The sequence below is a fragment of the Manis pentadactyla genome, chromosome 9, assembly GCF_030020395.1.
Source record: "Manis pentadactyla isolate mManPen7 chromosome 9, mManPen7.hap1, whole genome shotgun sequence".
In the NCBI taxonomy this organism is placed as follows: Eukaryota; Metazoa; Chordata; class Mammalia; order Pholidota; family Manidae; genus Manis; species Manis pentadactyla.
Genome location: NC_080027.1, coordinates 75,164,805 through 75,187,598, shown reverse-complemented (window position 1 = coordinate 75,187,598; position 22,794 = coordinate 75,164,805). Strand labels below are relative to the sequence as shown.

The window sequence follows — 22,794 nt, the reverse complement described above, 5'->3', positions numbered from 1 at the left end:
TTTTGTATCATGTCCAGAAAGGGATGCATGAAGTTCAATAAACTGCAACTAACCTACTCATTTAAAAATTAAGGAGCTGAGGTTTAATAAGAGGTCAGACTGACAAAAAAAAACTTAAATGTTTTATTATCTTGGATACCGAAGTACTGAAAAAGGGAATAGAAGTGGAAAACAGAGCCTTTTATGTATGTATTGTGCTTAATTATGTAATCTTACACCAGCCAAGTGATGGAGGTATTATTAGTCCCCATTAATAGATGAGTAAGTAGGTTCAAAGAGGTTAAATTCCTTGTCTAAGTTAACATTTCTCAAGCACCTATTCTATCCCAGACGTTTTTGATACAATTTTAAACAAGCCACTTCCCATCAAGGAGTTTTATTCTATAGGGCAGCCATACATTAATCAAGTAAACAAATGAAAAGACACTGAGGCACCATGAAGAAAATACAACAGAGTAATGGGAGAGTTGGAATAGAGAAGCGTTATTTAAGACAGGAGGCTCAAGGCAGGCCTGAGGAGGTAGTATTTATGTGCAATGATATGAAAGAGCAAACCTCCGGAAGAACTAGGAAAAGCACATTTCTAGGGAAAGAGAACAGCAAGTGTAAAGGCAGGGAAAATAGGGCTTCCTCTAGAGCAGATGGAAGGCCGCTGTCACAGGAGTGCAGTGAACGAGGTGGAGAGGGTTAAAAAATGAAGTTGGGAGGTAGACAGCTCAGTGCTGACAGAGCTAGGGTCGAACCCTGGGTATGGCCAACTCCAAAGCCTGTGCATTTTCTACTCCTTTTCAAATATATGCACGTGGTATGCAAATTAACTATAAACAAAGACAGTCAAAATAACTTTTTCTCTTAAAAAAAGAGTAGAACAGAATTAAATGAGTATCTCAGATTAACATAACTCTGGAATTGAAGGAACTATAATCTACCTAATTTAAAGCTACAGGTAGGACCTGCTGACAAAGGCTGTTAGCCCATCACACAAGTAGCATGGGCATAACTGGAGGCAATGCTGGTTCTCGAGGCAAGAGTCACAACATGGTGGTGCTGACACAGGACTGAGAAGCAGAGGCGGCAGGTGTCCTAGGGAATGACCTTACCTACTGTGGAAGCTGTGACAACAAGCTTACTACTGTTTGGAAATTAACTTTTAATTTACGTATGATATTTATAACCAAAAGCACCATTTTCCAGTTAATTGTGATAACATTTACATGTGAAATAAATGACTGTCAATACAATTCCTCCAGATTTGTCCTGAGCCAGAATCACAGCCAGATACACAAAAATGTTAGCAGTGATACAAAAGAAGGCCTTCTGTTGATTCAGAAAAATGCTTTCAGTGAAAGACACTTAGCTCTTAAGAGCTCTTACAAGTCACCACCTGATATTACTAGTCCCTTTTCATTATATAAAGTGATTAAATACACCCCTCTAAAAAAAAAACTATTATTCATCTGGGTTTTAAATCAAATTAAAGTTTAGTATTAGAGTGGCATATCCAAAACACGTTAATGTCCTTACATCAGGATCACTGGTTTACTCTCAGTCATCAGTTGAAAATAAACAAAAAGAACACCCAATAAACATAAAACAAAATGAGGAGACTAAAGAATCTAAAATATTAACATCTGAATACATCTATTTAAAATAAAATTTCACACTAAACAACATATTTTTTTCACTCACAGCATAATTATTACTTCTATTTTGTCAAGCTAAAGACAGTTTAGGTTCACCCCTACAGTAATTAAGATTCTTGGGCCAAACTGTATTTGGTAAAGAATAAAAGTAAGGAGAAGTCATTAATCATAAACATCTAAATCAAAAATCAATGCTCATCACTGGTTCACAGTAAACTTTGATTGCTGATTTTATACTTAAATGTACCTCATAATGTACAAATGTTAGTTATTATTTAATAAAAACCAACAATTCAATTTCTATAATGCAGAGAATGATTTTAATAATTTATGTCCATTAATAGACTCAATTTGAAGAATTATGTGGGCATAAAAGCTACACAAATTAAGAGAAAAACAAATACAAGATACACTTCTGCAGAAAGGCAGAGGATGCTCTGGTAGTTCACTCAGTGTAGAACCTTCTCTACCAGGATCCCTTTAGTCTCAGATTCTTTAGTCTCCTCAACTCAGGTTCAATTTGGGATCCCTCAGAGAGTTATTTATTTGGGTGGGCTGCTGTGAATTAGTTTTAAAAAGAAGTATCACTGGAAACAGATTTTTGATCCTATGATATGCATACAAACATGAAATACAACTATGATTTAAGATGTAGGTATACCAATGATGTTAGGCTGAAGGCAAAGAACCTACAACTGTTCTACCTCTGTGACCTTGACACTTGTTTTTCTGAAATAGTTACATGTATAGACCATATAAAGTCTACATGCTTTTGTACAGTAAACATTCTGATCAATATGTTTGCTTTAATAAAATACTAAAATAGCAATGACAACACTTACAATTTTCTTCATAAATACAACAGATCAGAGGCACTTCCTCAGCAGCTGGAGCTGATTTTTCTATTCAACTTGCATTTTTAGTTGACAATGTGAAGAGGAAGAACATCTCTTAGTATTTCAAGAATGTAAGTTAAGGTATTTTGGGGCAGCTTGTGTCAAAGTCTGTAACTTTTTCAACCTTAGCAGAAGATGACATTTCTGTAGATGACACCAGGCCAAAGTTTTTTTCCAAAGCTCACCTTAATGTTAAATGTAAAACACAGGCATCTTTAGTAGTGTACAAAGCAAGAATCCTCAATGACACATGCTTTTAGGATCCCTTTTTGTCATGACATCTTTCATAATGTATCCAATTATGAAGAGAAAAGTTGACTCTCTTACAGTGGGGAGTTAAAAAATAAGGACAGGGAAGAGAGCTGGGTAACAGGAGGAGAAAGATGGCAAAAAGATTAAAAGTTAAGTTCTTTGATAGTACTTCCTTAGGGTATCCATCAAGATAATACCATTGTGTTCTCCATAGGAAATGTTACATTACCATTATAGTTTTCAACTCAGGTTTAAAATTAAATTGTTCATCATAAATGAATTAAGCACATATGCAAAGAGAAGGGAAAAAAGAAGAAATCCTACTTCTTTATTTCACTGCTGTCACACTAATGAATTGCCTTTTAAAACATCACCCAATAAGCAACTTCAAAAGCCTTTTCTCAGATCTCATCTCGACTTCTTATCCATCTCCTAGCTATTTTTCAGCACTGGAATTTTAGCCTTCTAAGTTTACCTGTCATTACCTCAATAATAACTATTGCTTTATTATCCACCAAACATAGCTCTCTAGTCCCAAACTATCTCCTGAGAATAATTTTCACATCACTGATCCTAACACCTGAACAGCTTGTCAGCTGACAATAATTTGAAGAATTATGTGGGCATAAAAGCTACAAAAATTAAGAGAAAAACAAATACAAGATACACTTCTGCAGAAAGGCAGAGGATGCTCTGGTAGTTCACTCAGTGTAGAACCTTCTCTACCAGGATCCCTTTAGTCTCAGGGACTCCTGACACATCACTCACTCCACCAAGACAAATGTTTCCCCAAATCCCTTATTTGTATTTATGGAGCCAATATTTCATCACCAAGACCAGAATCCCAAATTCATTCCTTGATGCTACCTGGTCTATGCATCACATTCAATCCTTTACAAAGGCTTCTAGATTTTCTATCCTTATAATGTTGTCTCTATCAGTAACCTCCCTTTTACTTAACCCGCTCACATTCACGTATTCATCATCTCATACCTGGATTACTTTATAAGCCTATTAATGCATCTCCTTACCTCAAATCTTTTTCTGCTCCACTTTATCTTACACAAATTTGCAAAATTAATCCTTCTAAGATACAGCTATGATTATTTTACATTTCACAAAATCTTCAATGATCAGTGAATTAATACTCTTTATCTGATCCCTCTTAAGTAAGTCTACCTCATTAGAAAGTAAGTTGCTTTAACCCAATTTTACAATTTACTAAGACAGAGACTGGCAGATTTACTAAATTAAAATAGAACTAGTAGGTACTAGGTAAGGATTGATGTGGGGGATAAAAAGGCTTAACTGGCTGTCTGGATTCCTAATTTCAATTTTTTAGTGGCTAAGTGAAACTTTTAAGTCTTTTAACTAAAAATCCACAGTCTAGGATGTTGCCCATCAGTCAGAAGTCAGAACAACTGATTTTTAACTCATGAAGAATGACAGGAACTTCATAGTATGTATTTACAAGAACCACACATGTTTGATTAACAAGTAAGGCTGAAATATGGCTAAATGAGGATATCTAAGAATTAAAGCTGTTACTGCTTTCAATAAAAAAAAAAATACCCAATAAAAAAATGCTTTAATGAGAGTAAAACAACCCAATGGAAAGAAGTGTTGGTTAGTCTCTCGCACTGCCACTTAATAATTTCATAACCTTTGCACTATCTCAACCTATAAAAATTTATCCAATATATTTGATCACTTCTCATCAATATTAGATAAAGAAGGAATAAGCATACTGCTTTAAAACATTAACTCAATTTAAAAATTTTAATATAACTGCAAAAAGAATTTTTGCATGTAGCACTATAGCAATTTTACGTTGGTTCATATTGATTAATTTTTGTCTTTTACACTAGACTAAGTTTGAATAGAGTAGGGTTCATCTGTTTTAATACAGTCTCAAAAGATGCAGAAGTTAAACAAATGAAAAGATGTATCAGTGTTCTTCGATATCCTAAAGATGTCAGTTCTCCCTAAGTTAATTTAAAATGTGACACAATCCCAATAAAAATACCATACATAGTTCCTTGCCTAACTGCCAGTGGAGCTAGACAAACTCATTTGGAAGAATAACAAAATAAGGATAAACCAAGAAAACCGATTTACTGAAAAAGAACAAGGAGAGCTTGCATAATTACTTCATGCAAACTTAAACAATACAAAGTTTCACACTATAATTTTATGCATTTATCACCATTTCTAAGGATCTATATTAGTTATCAAATTGGAACTCCTCTTCGTAATGCTATAATTATTCAGAAAAAAACCCTTGCATAGAATAAAATTTAATACTGACAAAAGCAATTAAAGGTACAAAAGAACAGTGTACTTCCTTTCTTAACACTGAATAAGCTTTTCTCAACACTTTCAGCAAAAGATGATCATGATAAATAATGGAATTGGTTATTACAAAAAGCACAAACATACTCCTTAGTGAATATCCCCCGAGGGCCAGTGGCTGTGCCCTGGCTAGCATCCAGTGTGTGTTTTTCCAGAATATTACGGGCAGCTGGACTTAAACGGAACCTAAGAAGTAAACATGAAGATTAATGGAACCAATTAACACTTACATTTGAATCAAATATATCTGTCAAAAGTTTTGCTGATAATTAGAAAAATAAAAGCATGCAATAAAACTAAAATGACTCTCTTGCAAATAAATTAATCTATACTAACCTGGCTCATATTACTATCAAATCATTTTCATACAAATGTAACTAGTTATTATTTCAAAATAATTCTTCGTTAAGAATATTCAAAAGGAGAGAGCTTCTATTTTGACTAATAACTTCATATGACTCCTCATTATATATTTCAATAAGGTATTAACTGTATTGTTCATTTGTATTCTTTCTATGGAAAATATACATAAAACTTACCATTTTAAGCATTTTTACATGTACAACTGAATGGCATTAAGCATAATCACACTGTTATGCAACCATCACTACGGGCCATCTCCAGAACTCTGTCATTCTCCCAAACTGAAAATCTGTACCCATTAAACAGTTACTCCCCATTTCTCCCTCCCCTTCTAGCAACCATAATTCTACTCTGTCTTTACCAATTTGACTACTCTAGGAACTCACAGAAGTGGAACCATACACCATTTCTTCTTTTGTAACTGGCTTATTTTGACTGACTTAGCTTGTCTTCAGGGCTCATCCATGTCATGGTGTGTGTCAGCATTTCTTTCCTTTTTAAGGCTGAGTAATATTCCATTGTATGTATACAGTACTTTTGGACACATGGGTTGTTTCTACCTTTCGGCTATTGTGCATAATGCAGCTACAAACATGGGTATACAGTATCTCTTTTGAGTCCCTGCTTTCAACTTTTGAGTATATATACCCAGAAGACAAATTGCTGGATCACATGGTAGTTCTATTTTTAATTCCTTGAGGAACTGCCATCCTGTTTTCTCCAGAGACTATACTATTTTACACCCCCCCCCAACAGTGCACGAGAGAGTTCTGATTTCTCTATATCCTCCTCAACCATTGCTATTTTGTTTGTTTTTTTAAAATATAATAGCTATTCTAATGAGTTAAAAGTGGTATCTCATTGTGGTTTTCATTTGCATTCCCTAATTATTTGTGATGTTGAGCATCTTGTCAAGCACTTATTAGTCACCTGCAAATCTTCTTTGGAAGAAATGTATATTTGAATCCTTTGCCTATTTTATTTTACCTCATTTGTTTTGCTGTTCAATTGTATCCTTCATATAATTTTAAAAGTCCTTAGTATTTACATAAAGCATTTTTACTTTACATATACATATACTCCAGAAGAGTAAGAGAGGCAAAAACAATTACGTTGATTTTTAGACAAAGACACTGGGGCACATCAAAAGGTCAAACGATTAGGAGTATCTACTCTTCGATTAAGACTTTTAAGCAAAGTAGCAAACACAAATAACTACAGTCAGATGAAAAAGTAAAACAGGCTGGGTTCAGAAGTTTATAACTCAGAAATGGGGAGGAAATGTGGCACTTGCTGCACTTTAGGGACACAGCTCTAGGTGACACTGGTTCAGTGTGTGGGCCGGTGCCTCACAGGTCAGCTGGTTTTTAGCCTCCACCATGGGGCCCCAGACCCATTAAGTCTCTAATGATGGATCTTAACAGAATGGTAGGGTACATACTATTATCTTTGCAAGAGGAAAAGAGCATTAAGTACAAAGCATCCAGGAGCCAACCATCCAATCTTTGCGATAAATGAAAGAGAAAATGAAGGGGAGTTAGGACAATGTAGCCAGAAATATCGTGTGTGGTAACAGGAATTTAAAACTCAATACTTCAAAAACACTGATTTTTTCTGACAAGAATTAACACTGGTAAACTAAAGGAAGAAAATTTTTAATGAATTTTTAAGTTCAAAAGTGGTTCTTAATAGGACTTTTTCTCTATGAATAAACCTCTCCTGATAGAGAAAAAATAATTTTGTATAATTGTAGAGATTAAAATAAACAAATGAAACTTGCTAAAATTTTCAGAATCCATCAATTAAAGTTATGTGAAGCTAAACTAGAACATGTTTACTAAGTATGTGTGTTGTTATAGAAAAACTGGACAAAATTGTACTGTGTCAAAAACTCAAATGCAAAACAGATGGACAACGAATGCATGTTAAAATGTTAATTCTATTTTATACCAGTTGCATATTTGAAACTGAAATTCACATTCATTAGAATTCCATAAACAGAAGCACAACATGAAATCTGGCATACTGAATTCCATTCTGGTGTCCCAAAATCAAATCCAAGCTCAACATGGACAAGGATGTTTGCTTGTTGTCCACTGGTGAGCAGGGCTTTCACAGTACCTGGAACACAGCAGGTATTCAGTAACTTATTTGTTTGCTGAATGAACAATGATAGTAAAATAATCATTCCTAGGCTTCAGTTTCCTATAAGAAAAATGGGAAGATGAGCAACTTCCTACTTAATGTACAAAGTTGTTTTAAATATGATGATTAAAATACCCTAAAAATTGTCGTAACATTTTTTTTTAATATCACCCTTCAAATACACATACTCACTGTGGTTTCCCGGGTATGTATTTCTTTTTGACAGAGGCAGAAATCTGTGGTTCTGGTGAGGGTGAAGGCACTGGTGGTTTTGAAGCTGGTAATGAGGGACCTATGTCTTTGGGAATTTCAACATGTTTCCAATCTTCTCCTTCTTCAACTAGCAAACCAATTAGGGAGCCCAGCCGTATATTTTTAGATCCTTCTTCAACCTACATTTTAAAAAGAAAGTAATTGCTGAGATGGGAAGGCTCATGACCTCCAGGAGTTTATTCCTTTGTTGGGTAATTCTGTTCTGGTTAGAAACATCTCTTAATTTCAGCTAAAATATGCTTCCAAGCCAACCTGCCTCCTTCTTCCATCCACCACCTTCCTTTCCTACCTTCCCCCATGCATACCTTCCTTCACCACTCTTCCCCCTCCTAGTTACAAATCCTGCCTCCTGAAATAAAGGAAAAATCTAGAATCTCTCCTCTTTCTGACAGCCTTCAAATATATTAAAAGCTACCATTACCATCTTCCTTTTGATGTCAATCAGTACAAATCCAAAACAGAAGACTATTGTTACATAAATCAATTATTTGTCTTCCAAAACAGTTTCTACACAATGGATTAGAAATTCCAAGAGTGCATAAGGGATTAACTCCCCTAAATTAGTCCTATTTACTAAACTTACTTAAAATAAAATCTTCTCAGTAAACTTAGTCTCTGGGAAAAAAGAACATTCCATTATATGGATAGAACTGACTATCTTCTATGGTCAACATTAAGTATAGTTTCCATCTTTATATTTATTCTCTCCCTATGTATAAATTTATAAAACTTGAGAAATAAATTAAAACCTCATGAATTTTTATAAGTATACCAGAAACATGGCAATGTCAGCTAACCAGACACTTTTCATAGGTAATGCCTATTAAAAAGATATGATTGAAGATTGTTTTTTAAACTTAAGATAAAGATATTTAAATGTTTTGGCAGCATTAATTTAGAAAGAGTTGATCCCTATTTACTTATTTTAAAAAGTCCCTAGGGAATTTTCAGATGACAATATTTTATAATTCAATACTGGAAGAAAATGTCATTCTTTTGAAATTTTCTATTATTCTCTTTCAATTACTTTAAGGTTCATTACAGATGTAATTTAATGAGCAATACAATGAGCTATAGGATGTTCACTAATACAGTAGTTATAAATAAAAACCTAACTCCTAGAATGGGTTTGACATTTCTGAGTAACATTAATTTTTATGCTTATGAGTTTGTGCACTACTCTAAAAATAATAAGACATAAGTTCAGGAGTTAGGAAGCTTTCTAAGTTTACCAGTTTTGATGGAGAAGAACAGGAATAATGCTGTGATAAAGCAAAATATATGTAAGAAATGGGTATATAAAATAAGGCCGTTTAGTATTTTTCCACAACTTGAAATTCATTAAATAACCCAGGAACAATTTTTGTCATATATGAACAAGTTCTACTTCTGTGGACCACTCATTTTTTTTTTACTATTACGTCAAAAATATAAATTAAGATTATTATTAGGTTAACATTTGTTCTCTTTTTAAAAATGTCTACCCATTTATTAACTGCTACTCAAAATCACAAAGTAAAATGACTAATATTCTAAAAAAATGACAGAAAAAAGCTTTAAGTAAGATGAAGTCCACCTGATGTTAATTCCGATCAAAACTGAATCAGAAATATCTAACGATCAATATCTAATGACAAAAAACAGCACCCAAATATAAAGCATTCTTTTTTTAAAAAAAAAAAGAACTTTAAAATCAATAGATTTCTGAAATCAGCATCAGACACTATACTGAATATGAGCTGGTACCTCACCTTCTGTTTCACTTACTACAATAAATCCGATGAATGATTCCATATATAACCACTGACACCTCCACAAATAGGCAATAATGAACAATCAGGATTATTTCTGTTTTTTATCATGTTTAAATATCAAATAAAAATTTTAACTCACATTTTTACCATTAAAAAATGGTACCATGAAGCATGATTCCCAAATATAATGGAAAAAGACAGGTGATATACTACTACACAACCTGAATGAATAAAAAAAGTTACAATAACGTCTATTATAGTTCCCTTTAAAGTCATTAAAATCACTACATTAGTTTAAAGTAACTTCTCTGACTTTTTTCTGTTCCTCACTGCAGTAAGAAATCTTTCAGATGTGTCAGTTTCCTGCAGACATTTGCTTATGTTGTGGTCAGCAAATACTCAAAATGGTGTAGATTTAGTAAGAGAAGAGTAAATAACGCTCTTTTCAAAACTGTGTTTAGAAACGAAACAACAGGTCTTGCTTCTGCTCCCTCTGTGCTATCACTTAGTGAAGACTTAGTTTAAACCATTATGCAGTTTTAAACTTTTTATTTTTAATGTATACTGTTTAACTTATAAGCACAATGAACTTTGGTTTTAAAGGAAGATTTAAAAGAAAACTGAAGCTGAGCACAAATCAGTGTGACAAGCTAAAATGCAAAGGGTGAGAAGCAGCATTTATTAAGTCCTTAAATAACTAACTGTCTGGTATTCAAGCACCAGGCACTAGTCTAGCACAGTATTAACTCTTTCATTTAATTCTCCTAACAACCTTACAAGGCAAGTGCCATTCCTATTCTCATTTATAGATGAGAAAACTGAGACACAGAAAGGTTAAATAACTTGCTGACGGCTAGTAAAAAAAAAGTATCAAGCCAGGATTCAAAGGCAGCCTGAAATTTGAGAGAGCATTCAACATGACATGTACCAAATCTGTAAACTGCGTTTACATGATCAACATGATCATATTGCAGCTCAAGATCATGCTATGATTTAAAAAAAAAAGATTAAAAGAGAAGATACAGAGTGGATTATAACTGATTTAGCTTTTAATTCATAGGGAACATAGACTCGTTTAACACACTGACATGTCACCCATTTTAATATGAGAAAACTAGAACTGAGAATATCTTCTATTTACTAGAATCTGCGAATCTGCTCTGAGCTTTGGAAGGGTATTTTCTCAATTAAAAATATTATAGTCTACAGAGAAGAATCAACTGAAAGTCTCACAACTTCAAATTTCAACCATAACTTTCAAATAAAAATATGCAACTTTGAAGATTTGAAGCAATTTAATGAAAAGGGAGAGAGGGGAGTTGTGTCTCAAAATAAATTAAAACCATATTTAAAAAAGGCATGCTTCAGAAAAACACCAGTATTAGAGTGAGATACAGCAAAGTGAAGAATGTCAAATACCAAAAAATTATTGTTTTTTAATATTCCTTTGATCAGCAAAGGAAGTATTTTTTAAAATTCTGCTTGGATGTTAGTTTTTTGAAAGAGTTACATTTTCAAAATTATTTTCAATAATAATAGTCTACCAATATCATAAAAAGCTACCAATAAATGTTATTACCAGTTAATAAATTAAAATTTCAAAGACCTGTATGTTTAACCTCAACATCCTATAGCCTTTTCACCCTCAAATGTATCCTGCTTTGTATGACACACTATAGAACCCTAATTAGAAGCCAAACTAGACAATCTCTAATAAACTCTCCAAATATCAGCCTACTATTCTATTAACTTATCATTTAAAACACCTATTGTCTAATTTGCTAATAAATTTAAAACTAAGCTTGTGAACTGATGTGTGTAATAATTTAACGTTTCCTGCATGACAATTTATTAGTGAGTAAATGAGAACTTAACAACTCTCCTATTAAGTGCACTAAATTAAGAGTAAATTATAAAATTATCTACACTGACAGCAATTATTCTTTATTAGCATTATTAAGAGCAGCTAGGCTTTTTTCTGGTTCTAAGTAAAATACTATTTTATATTTAAAAAAGGAATTCTGATACAAAATTATAAGAGTGAGTATAAAGAAAAGAATGAAATTGTAGGGGAGAAATAAAATACTAAAATCTCTCAAAGATCATGCAAATAAATCTTTATAAAGAGCAAAATAGGTTGTAATTTCTAATCCTTTCAAAGATGTGAGCAAACTAAAAACTAGAGTTTCATATAATCACGTGCCTTTTAATAAGCTCAATTTTCAAATTCTTCACCCTGAAAGAGCTCTTATATACATTCCTATAAAAATCACTTTATTATGTGTGCTAATATAAGAATTATTCCACAATGAGAAAAGGTGTAACCTGCTAGCGGGAGATTGGGAATGACGTGGAGTGAAAGACTTAAAAAAAACAGAAAAAAAACAGTATTACTACCTTAATTTTTTTCTCTTTGAAAATGCAGACACTGTGACATGAATATATTCCCATTTCTATTATCCAAAAAGCATGTGGAATAATAATAAAGCCATAAAGCCATAAAATATAAATACAATCTTTTCTCTGTCAAGGGAGTAGCTATTAGTGCTGCTACAGCCCTTATCAATCATATCTCCTGCTCCATCCCCGACCTTTTCAGAGCATTAGGAGCCAGATGAATAGGCACTGTTGACCTATGACATTGTTAGCCATCTGAAATGCATAACTAAGCAGCTAAGTGGAAAAAGTTATCAATTCTGGAAGACTTTCATCATCAAACAATCCAGAGTCAGGGCCAAGAACACAGCTTGCCAAAGCACACACAATAAAATGTAGCTGGTTTTATTTATTACATATGGTCATTCAAATAACCTTTTTCTTTTTCAAAATGCTACATCTTTTTCTTTTTCAAAATGCTGCATAAGTTAGTTAAGTAAACTATTTTTAGTACAACTATTTATATTTTCCTAGTTATAAAGGTACAGAAATTTTAGCCTTCCATTGCTATTTCCTCCAAGGAAGTACTTTGAGCAATGTATCATAGATGACAAGTAGAGTAAGTCTGGCAAATCAGAATGTAAAAAATAAAACATATGTGACTAGAAAAAAGGGAAAAGGGATTTTTTAGAAAGAAACAGGAATGGAAAAGTGTGTATAGACTTACACCTAATTAAAGCATAACATTTCAAAGTGTGGTCTTTGGATAGAATATATGAAAGCAGCTGTCATAACCATGCTCAAAACAGAGGTGAGCTGGTGTCTCAGAATTAAAAATACATTAACAAAGTACTACTAACAGCAGCTTATCTGTACAAATTAAACTACAGAGGCATGAATGATACCATCCAGTCACAACCAACCAATACAAATTATTAGGCAAACATACAGACTAGCGTGGTAGCCAAGGGTCGCCAAGAAAATGGCTACCAAACTGAGTGAAGAACTGTAATAATAACGGGAACAGCAATGTTTATTGACCCTTGGTCGGTGACAGGTCTTGTGATGAGTGTGTATGCATTATCTCAATCTCCACTACTACCCCATGACATAAGTATTATTATCTCCACTTTATTATGAAGAAAAAGGCACAGAGATGGTTACTTAACTAACAACTGGCAGAATTTATTAGCTTTGTGAATCAGGTAGCAGTGTGACTCTGGAGCCTATATTAGCTGCTACACCATACTACATATAAATATGTTCTAGAAGTTAAGAAACAAACATACTTCATCAGTGAATATATACTATGTAACCCTAAATATACAGGCTTTAAGCATTTTATTTTACTTAGTTTTCACATAAATTCCAATATTCCATTATAAAAATAACATACCTATTAGAGAAAATTTAGAAAATACAAAAAAAATGGAACAAGAGGATCACATAGTTTGTCTTGTCCTGAAGACAACGTTTTTATAACATCTTATTCTATTCTTTTTTTTTTTTTTTTCTTAAAAAATATTTCTTTATTTGAAGGCTAATTCATACACCATAAAAATTCACCTTTTAAAAGCATACAATTCGGTGGTTTTAGTGTATTTCACAAAGCGGTGTAACCATCACCACTATCTGACTCAGGACACTTTCATCAGCCCAAAAACAAACCTCATGCCCATTAACAGTCATTCCTTACTCCCCACCTTCCAGCCCCTAGCTGCCTCTAATCTACTTTCTGACCCTAAGGATTTGCTTACTCTTATAAATTCATTTGACATAAATAGAATCACACAGCATGTGACCTTTTGTGCCTGGCTTCTTTCATTAGCATACTATTTTCAAGTTTCCTCCATGTTATAGCAAGTATCCATACATCATTTCTTTTTATGGCTGAATAATATTCCATTATAAGGCTCGATCACATTTTATTTATCCGTCCATCAGATGGTAGACATTTGGGTGTTCCCACTTCAGGCTATTTCAAATACTGCTGCTATTTGTGTACAGGTTTTTTTTTTTTTTTTTTTTTTTTTTTTAGATAATTATTTTTTATTGAAGGGTAGTTGACACACAGTATTACATTACATTAGTTTCAGGTGTACAACACAGTGATTCAACATTTATATACATGATAATTCTAAGTACCAGCTATCACCATACCAAGTTGTTACAATATTTTGACTATATTCCTTATGCTATACATTACATCCCGGTTGCTTATTTATTTTACAATTGGAAGTGTGTACTTTTTCTTGGTTGTTGTTGTTAGGGCATCTCTCATATTTATTGATCAAATGGTTGTTAACAACAATAAAATTCTGTATAGGGGAGTCAATGCTCAATGCAGAATCATTAATCCACCCCAAGCCTAATTTTCATCAGTCTCCAATCTTCTGAAGCATAACGAACAAGTTCTTACATGGAGAACAAATTCTTACATAGTGACTAAGTTACATGGTGAACAGTACAAGGGCAGTCATCACAGAAACTTTTAGTTTTGCTCATGATTTATGAACTATAAACAGTCAGTTCAAATATGAATACACATTTGATTTTTATACTTGATTTATATGTGGATACCACATTTCTCTCTTTATTATTTTTAATAAAATGCTGAAGTGGTAGGTAGATACAACATAAAGGTAGAAAACATAGTTTAGTGTTGTAAGAGAGCAAATGTAGATGATCAGGTGTGTGCCTGTAGACTATGTGTTAATCCAAGCTAGACAAGGGCAATAAAACATCCACATATGCAGAAGATTTCTCTCAGAACAGGGAGGGTGAGGTTCTAAGCCTCACCTCTGTTGATCCCCAATTTCTCACCTGATGACCACCCTGCGACTGTGCCTGTCTTAGGTTGTTCCTCCCTTGAGGAATCTTACCCGTCTCTGGCTAACCAGTCATCGTCCGGGGCCATACAGGGAAATGTTAAGTTGGTAAGTGAGAGAGAAGCCTTATTGTTTGAAATGGTTAGCTTTTTATTTCTTTGCATATTTATGCCCTGTGGCTTCTATGCCCAGCATTTGTCTTGAGGTATCTTTACCACTTGGAGGAGTTATGATACTCGGTAAATTTGATATGAGGCACGAATTCTATTTAAGAATTCGTTGTAATTAGGAAGGAAGAAGAAAAGCTATAGAAGTAGCAGGCGGGAGAAAACATGGGAAGATTGATTATTTCTTTGACATATCTTCTTGTAGAGTAACTTCAGCATGTATAGATTTTAAGCTACTACTTAAATTGCGCACACACATTAACATAATAGGAGTATAGTTACATAACCAAAGCATATCTGTAATTACCAGCCATCTCCAGTGAAACCAAGAAAACCAGTTAGGCACCCTAGGCATTTGTGAAAACTTATCAATGATATGATGGTTATTATCTAACTGAATTTGAATAGTTTGAGAAAAATCAGACAAATTAAAACAACCCATTCCTGGGCACTGTTCACATCCCATATGTTCTTTTAACAGTAAATAGTCTGTAGTTGTAAGATTTTGGAGCGCTACAATTTGCACTTCTCCTAATTCTTGGTTGAGTTCCAACAGTATAGATCCAGTCAAATTTGTTGTTTTACTGTATGCACAGGCCAGCTTAGATATCTCCTTCATTCCCATGGCAAGTCCAGGAGCTGGTGGGATGAGTGCATCTACAGCTGTAGCAGTGCGTGGATCTTTGTTGGGGTTTTTTGATGATCATCTTCTGGCATGAGTCTTCCCGAGAGTGCTGATGTTGGAAGTTCTCTTTCATATCGTTTCTTAGTTCATTTTCGGGGTAGCCAAATTAGGCTTTGATCCTCTGTATAAACACAAACAGACCCTTTGCCTACACTTTTATATGTCCTTTATATCATTGTGTAGAACTCATTAGAGGTCACCACATAGGAACTGCATTTTTTTTTTTTAATCATTAATCTACACTTACATGACGAATACTTTGTTTACTAGGCTCTCCCCTATACCAGGTCCCCCCTATATACTCCTTTACAGTCACTGTCCATCAGCGTAGCAACCTGTTGTAGAATCACTACTTGTCTTCTCTGTGTTGTACAGCCCTCCCCTTTCTCCCACCCCGCTATGGATGCTAATCTTAATAAACCCCTACTTCTCCCCCCCTTATCCCTCCCTACCCACCCATCCTCCCCAGTCCCTTTCCCTTTGGTACCTGTTAGTCCATTCTTGAGTTCTGTGATTCTGCTGCTGTTTTGTTCCTTCAGTTTTTCCTTTGTTCTTATATTCCACAGATGAGTGAAATCATTTGGTATTTCTCTTTCTCTGCTTGGCTTGTTTCACTGAGCAAAATACCCTCCAGCTCCATCCATGTTGCTGCAAATGGTTGGATTTGCCCTTTTCTTATGGCTGAGTAGTATTCCATTGTGTATATGTACCACATCTTCTTTATCCATTCGTCTATTGATGGACATTTAGGTTGCTTCCAATTCTTGGCTATTGTAAATAGTGCTGAAATAAACATAGGGGTGCATCTGTCTTTCTCAAACTTGATTGCTGCGTTCTTAGGGTAAATTCCTAGGAGTGCAATTCCTGGGTCAAATGGTAAGTCTGTTTTGAGCATTTTGATGTACCTCCATACTGCTTTCCACAATGGTTGAACAAGTTTACATTCCCACCAGCAGTGTAGGAGGGTTCCCCTTTCTCCACAGCCTCGCCAACATTTGTTGTTGTTTGTCTTTTGGATGGCAGCCATCCTTACTGGTGTGAGGTGATACCTCATTGTAGTTTTAATTTGCATTTCTCTGATAATTAGCGATGTGGAGCATCTTTTCATGTGTCTGTTGGCCATCTGTATTTCTTTTTTGGAGAACCGTCTGTTCAGTTCCTTTGCCCATTTTTTAATTGGGTTATTTGTTTTTTGTTTGTTGAGGCGTGTGAGCTCTTTATATATTCTGGACGTCAAGCCTTTATCGGATGTGTCATTTTCAAAGATATTCTCCCATACTGTAGGGTTTCTTTTTGTTCTATTGATGGTGTCTTTTGCTGTACAGAAGCTTTTCAGCTTAATATAGTCCCACTTGTTCATTTTTGCTGTTGTTTTCCTTGCCCGGGGAGATATGTTCAAGAAGAGGTCACTCATGTTTATGTCTAAGAGGTTTGTGCCTATGTTTTCTTCCAAGAGTTTAATGGTTTCATGACTTACATTCAGGTCTTTGATCCATTTTGAGTTTACTTTTGTATATGGGGTTAGACGATGGTCCAGTTTCATTCTCCTACATGTAGCTGTCCAGTTTTGCCAGCACCATCTGTTGAAGAGACTGTCATTTCGCCATTGTATGTCCATGGCTCCTTTATCAAATATTAATTGACCATATATGTCTGAGTTAATGTCTGGATTCTCTAGTCTGTTCCATTGGTCTGTGGCTCTGTTCTTGTGCCAGTACCAAATTGTCTTGATTACTATGGCTTTATAATAGAGCTTGAAGTTGGGGAGTGAGATCCCCCCTACTTTATTCTTCTTTCTCAGGATTGCTTTGGCTATTCGGGGTCTTTGGTGGTTCCATATGAATTTTTGAATTATTTGATCCAGTTCATTGAAGAATGTTGCTGGTAGTTTCATAGGGATTGCATCAAATCTGTATATTGCTTTGGGCAGGATGGCCATTTTGACGATATTAATTCTTCCTAGCCATGAGCATGGGATGCGTTTCCATCTGTTAGTGTCCCCTTTAATTTCTTTTAAGAGTGACTTGTAGTTTTCAGAATATAAGTCTTTCACTTCTTTGGTTAGGTTTATTCCTAGGTATTTTATTTTTTTTGATGCAATTGTGAATGGTGTTGTTTTCCTGATTTCTCTTTCTGTTGGTTCATTGTTGGTATATAGGAAAGCCACAGATTTCTGTGTGTTGATTTTGTATCCTGCAACTTTGCTGTATTCTGATATCAGTTCTAGTAGTTCTGGGGTGGAGTCTTTAGGGTTTTTTATGTACAGTATCATGTCATCTGCAAATAGTGACAGTTTGACTTCTTCTTTGCCAATCTGGATTCCTTGTATTTTTTTGTTTTGTCTGATTGCCGTGGCTAGGACCTCCAGTACTATGTTAAATAACAGTGGGGAGAGTGGGCATCCCTGTCTAGTTCCCGATCTCAGCGGAAATGCTTTCAGCTTCTCGCTATTCAATATAATGTTGGCTGTGGGTTTTTCATAGATGGCCTTTATTATGTTGAGGTACTTGCCCTCTATTCCCATTTTGCTGAGAGTTTTTATCATGAATGGATGTTGAACTTTGTCAAATGCTTTTTCAGCATCTATGGAGATGATCATGTGGTTTTTGTCTTTCTTTTTGTTGATGTGGTGGATGATATTGATGGACTTTCGAATGTTGTGCCATCCTTGCATCCCTGGGATGAATCCCACTTGGTCATGGTGTACGATCCTTTTGATGTATTTTTGAATTCGGTTTGCTAAAATTTTGTTGAGTATTTTTGCGTCTACGTTCATCAGGGATATTGGTCTATAGTTTTCTTTTTTGGTGGTGTCTTTGCCTGGTTTTGGTATTAGGGTGATGTTAGCTTCATAGAATGAGTTTGGGAGTATCCCCTCCTCTTCTATTTCTTGGAAAACTTTAAGGAGAATGGGTATTATGTCTTCCCTGTATGTCTGATAAAATTCCGAGGTAAATCCATCTGGCCCGGGGGTTTTGTTCTTTGGTAGTTTTTTGATTACCGCTTCAATTTCGTTGCTGGTAATTGGTCTGTTTAGATTTTCTGTTTCTTTTTGGGTCAGTCTTGGAAGGTTGTATTTTTCTAGGAAGTTGTCCATTTCTCCTAGGTTTCCCAGCTTGTTAGCATATAGGTTTTCATAGTAGTCTCTAATAATTCTTTGTATTTCTGCGGGATCTGTTGTGATTTTTCCTTGCTCATTTCTGATACTGTTGATTTGTGTTGACTCTCTTTTCCTCTTAATAAGTCTGGCTAGAGGCTTATCTATTTTGTTTATTTTCTCGAAGAACCAGCTCTTGGTTTCATTGATTTTTGCTATTGTTTTATTCTTCTCAATTTTATTTATTTCTTCTCTGATCTTTATTATGTCCCTCCTTCTGCTGACCTTAGGCCTCATTTGTTCTTCTTTTTCCAATTTTGATAGTTGTGACATTAGACCGTTCATTTGGGATTGCTCTTCCTTTTTTAAATATGCTTGGAGTGCTATATACTTTCCTCTTAAGACTGCTTTTGCTGCGTCCCACAGAAGTTGGGGCTTAGTGTTGTTGTTGTCATTTGTTTCCATATATTGCTGGATCTCCATTTTGATTTGGTCATTGATCCATTGATTATTTAGGAGCGTGTTGTTTAGCCTCCATGTGTTTGTGAGCCTTTTTGCTTTCTTTGAACAGTTTATTTCTAGTTTAATGCCTTTGTGGTCTGAAAAGTTGGTTGGTAGGATTTCAATCTTTTGGAATTTACTGAGGCTCTTTTTGTGTCCTAGTATGTGGTCTATTCTGGAGAATGTTCCATGTGCACTTGAGAAGAATGTGTATCCTGTTGCTTTTGGATGTAGAGTTCTGTAGATGTCTATTAGGTCCATCTGTTCTAGTGTGTTGTTCAGTGCCTCTGTGTCCTTACTTATTTTCTGTCTGGTGGATCTGTCCTTTGGAGTGAGTGGTGTGTTGAAGTCTCCTAGAATGAATGCATTGCATTCTATTTCCTCCTTTAGTTCTGTTAATATTTGTTTCAGGTATGTTGGTGCTCCTGTATTGGGTGCATATATATTTATAATGGTTATATCCTCTTGATGGACTGAGCCCTTTATCATTATGTAATGTCCTTCTTTGTCTTTTGTTACTTTCTTTATTTTGAAGTCTGTTTTGTCTGATACCAGAATTGCAACACCTGCTTTCTTCTCTCTGTTGTTTGCTTGAAATATCTTTTTCCATCCCTTGACTTTAAGTCTGTGCGCGTCTTTGGGTTTGAGGTGAGTCTCTTGTAAGCAGCATATGGATGGATCTTGCTTTTTTATCCATTCTATTACTCTGTGTCTTTTGATTGGTGCATTCAGTCCATTTACATTTAGGGTGATTATTGAAAGGTATGAATTTATTGCCATTGCAGGCTTTAAGTTTGTGGTTACCAAAGGTTTAGGGTTAGCTTCTTTACTGTCTTACTGTCTAACTTAACTCGCTTGTTGAGCTATTATAAACACAATCTGATGATTCTTTATTTCTCTCCCTTCTTATTCCTCCTCCTCCCTTCTTCATATGTTGGGTGTTTTGTTGTGTGGTCTTTTTAGGAGTGCTCCCATCTAGAGCAGTCCCTGTAGGATGCCCTGTAGAGGTGGTTTGTGGGAGGCAAATTCCCTCAACTTTTGCTTGTCTGGGAATTGTTTAATCCCTCCTTCATATTTAAATGATATTCGTGCTGGATACAGTAGTCTTGGTTCGAGGCCCTTCTGTTTCATTGCATTAAGTATATCATGCCATTCTCTTCTGGCCTGTAGGGTTTCTGTTGAGAAGTCTGATGATAGCCTGATGGGTTTTCCTTTGTAGGTAACCTTTTTTTTCTCTCTGGCTGCTTGTAATACTTTGTCCTTGTCTTTGATCTTTGCCATTTTAATTATTATGTGTCTTGGTGTTGCCCTCCTTGGATCCCTTGTCATGGGAGTTCTGTGTACCTCTGTGGTCTGAGAGGCCATTTCTTCCCCTAGTTTGGGGAAATTTTCAGCAATTATTTCTTCAAAGACATTTTCTATCCCCTTTTCTCTCTCTACTTCTTCTGGAATGCCTATGATTCTTATATTATTTCTTTTATATTAATCACTCAGCTCTCTTAAAATTCTTTCATTCCTGGAGATCCTTTTATCTCTCTCTGCATCAGCTTCTCTGCGTTCCTGTTCTCTGTTTTCTAGTCCATTAATGGTCTCTTGCATCTCGTCCATTCTGTTTTGAAGTCCTTCCAGAGCTTGTTTTATTTCTGAATTCTCCTTCCTTAGTTCTTGCATATTTCTCTGCAAGTCCATCAGCATGGTTATGACTTTTGTTTTGAATTCTTTTTCAGGTAGACTGGCTAAATCTATCTCCCCAGATTCCTTCTCAGGGGAAGATGTAGCAGATGCCGAAGCTGTCTGGGTTAGTCTTGTCTGAATCATATTTTTTTGCCTTTTCATGTTGACAGGTGCTATTGACTGTCAGCTGGGAGGGCCAAAATTTTCACTTACTACTGGCCTTTCTTTACTGGGGCAACTGCGACCCCTAGTGGCTTGTGTTGGGTAATTGCGTGTAGAGTGGGTCTTTGTGTCTTGCCTGGCCGGGAGGGAGAAATTTCCCTTTCTGTGGGCGGAATTTGTCTCAGGCTGCTTCTCTGCTTTCGCAGCGCCCGGTGGGGTGATGGATGGGGGGGCTGCTTGACTGTTTGCCTCCGTGAGGGGTCTCAGAGCTGTTGCCCAGGGGGTTAGTGCACCCGGTTTTCCCTGTAATTTCCAGCTGCTGTACTGTGACCTGGGTTGTTTCCGTCAAGCTGTTAAGTCCCTGTCCCTTTAAGACTTTCAAAAAGCCCCCGCTTTTCTTTGTCACAGGGGCATCAGCTTCAGCACCCGCTCTGAGGTCTTACCCCCTGTTCTCCCAGTATCCAGGGCCCCCTGGGCATATACTGTGTCTGCGCTCTGGCCCGGATGGCTGGGGCTGGGTGTTCGGCAGTCCTGGGCTCCGTCTCCCTCCCGCTCTGCCTATTGTTCTCCCGCCGGGAGCTGGGGGGAGGGGCGCTCGGGTCCCGCCGGGCCGGGGCTTGTATCTTACCCCTTTCACCAGTCGCTGGGTTCTCGCTGGTGTAGCTGCAGTCTGGCCACTGTCCTGCGTCTTCTGGTCTCTCTTTTAGGGCTAGTTGTGTTTGTTGTATTTTCAAAAGTATATATGTTTTTGGGAGGAGATTCCCACTGTCCTACTCACGCCGCCATGTTGGCTCCGCCTCCCATCTTATTCTATTCTATACTTAGGTTTTCCATTAAAGTCCTAGAAGACTAATCACTGTCCACACACAATTTTAAAAGCATTTTTCAAAAAATTTTTGAATTTTTATTAACATATAACATATATAAAGCTTTTCTGGAAACAATTTTTAATAGCTACGTGATATTCCATATTTTCTTCTGTTGTTTAACCTCTCTTATATTGCTAGGCATTTTGGTCAAAGGGTTGTGCTAACTTCAGCTTCTCGTAATACCACTAGAGCATCCAAGTGGTAGCTCCGTATTTTCAATTAGTTATAAAAAGACTGCCCAGAGAAGAGTATTCAAAATTATGCATATATTTAAATTTAAATCTAAAAGGAAATGAGTTTGGTCTTGCCAGACCCACAGCATATTTTCCATAAAAATGCTCAGAAACAGAAAATATACTATCAACAGACAAGACTGTCAACTCATTATATTCAAGTATAAGAAACAGTCTATGCACACATATTTTTATGTATTTTTAAGTGATTATAAAAATGTCCAAACAACTAAGGATGACTAAGAACTGGACCAGGCTACTGAATGTGGCAGTGAAACCAACAGACAAGAATCTGATGGGACAGTAGCTGAGGACAAAATCATTTTACCCACTTCCAGCCCTGGAAATCCTGGAGACAGATGAAGATAGGATTTCTTATTTTCGTTTGATCCGAGTAAAACATTTTTTTTTCTTTTTGATTTTACCAATTATAAACTTCAAAACTGCTAGCTCTGAACTTTAACCCACTGCTTTCTTTGTCTTCAAATTCCACCTCCAATAGCTTTCTTTCATTCCTGAGACCA

At 35.7% G+C, this 22,794-nt stretch overlaps 1 protein-coding gene across 1 annotated transcript in view; it reads right to left on the bottom strand.

Annotated features, from left to right (window-relative positions):
• Positions 1-22,794, bottom strand: part of PDHX (pyruvate dehydrogenase complex component X) — a 99,243-nt gene that overhangs the window by 35,339 nt on the left and 41,110 nt on the right. Inside the window, exons 4-5 of the mRNA XM_036891647.2 lie at positions 7,844-8,043; positions 5,231-5,329 (exon numbers count right to left, since the gene is read on the bottom strand). Of these exons, the coding sequence (XP_036747542.2) occupies positions 5,231-5,329; positions 7,844-8,043 (299 nt within the window). The remainder of the gene's footprint in view (positions 1-5,230; positions 5,330-7,843; positions 8,044-22,794) is intronic.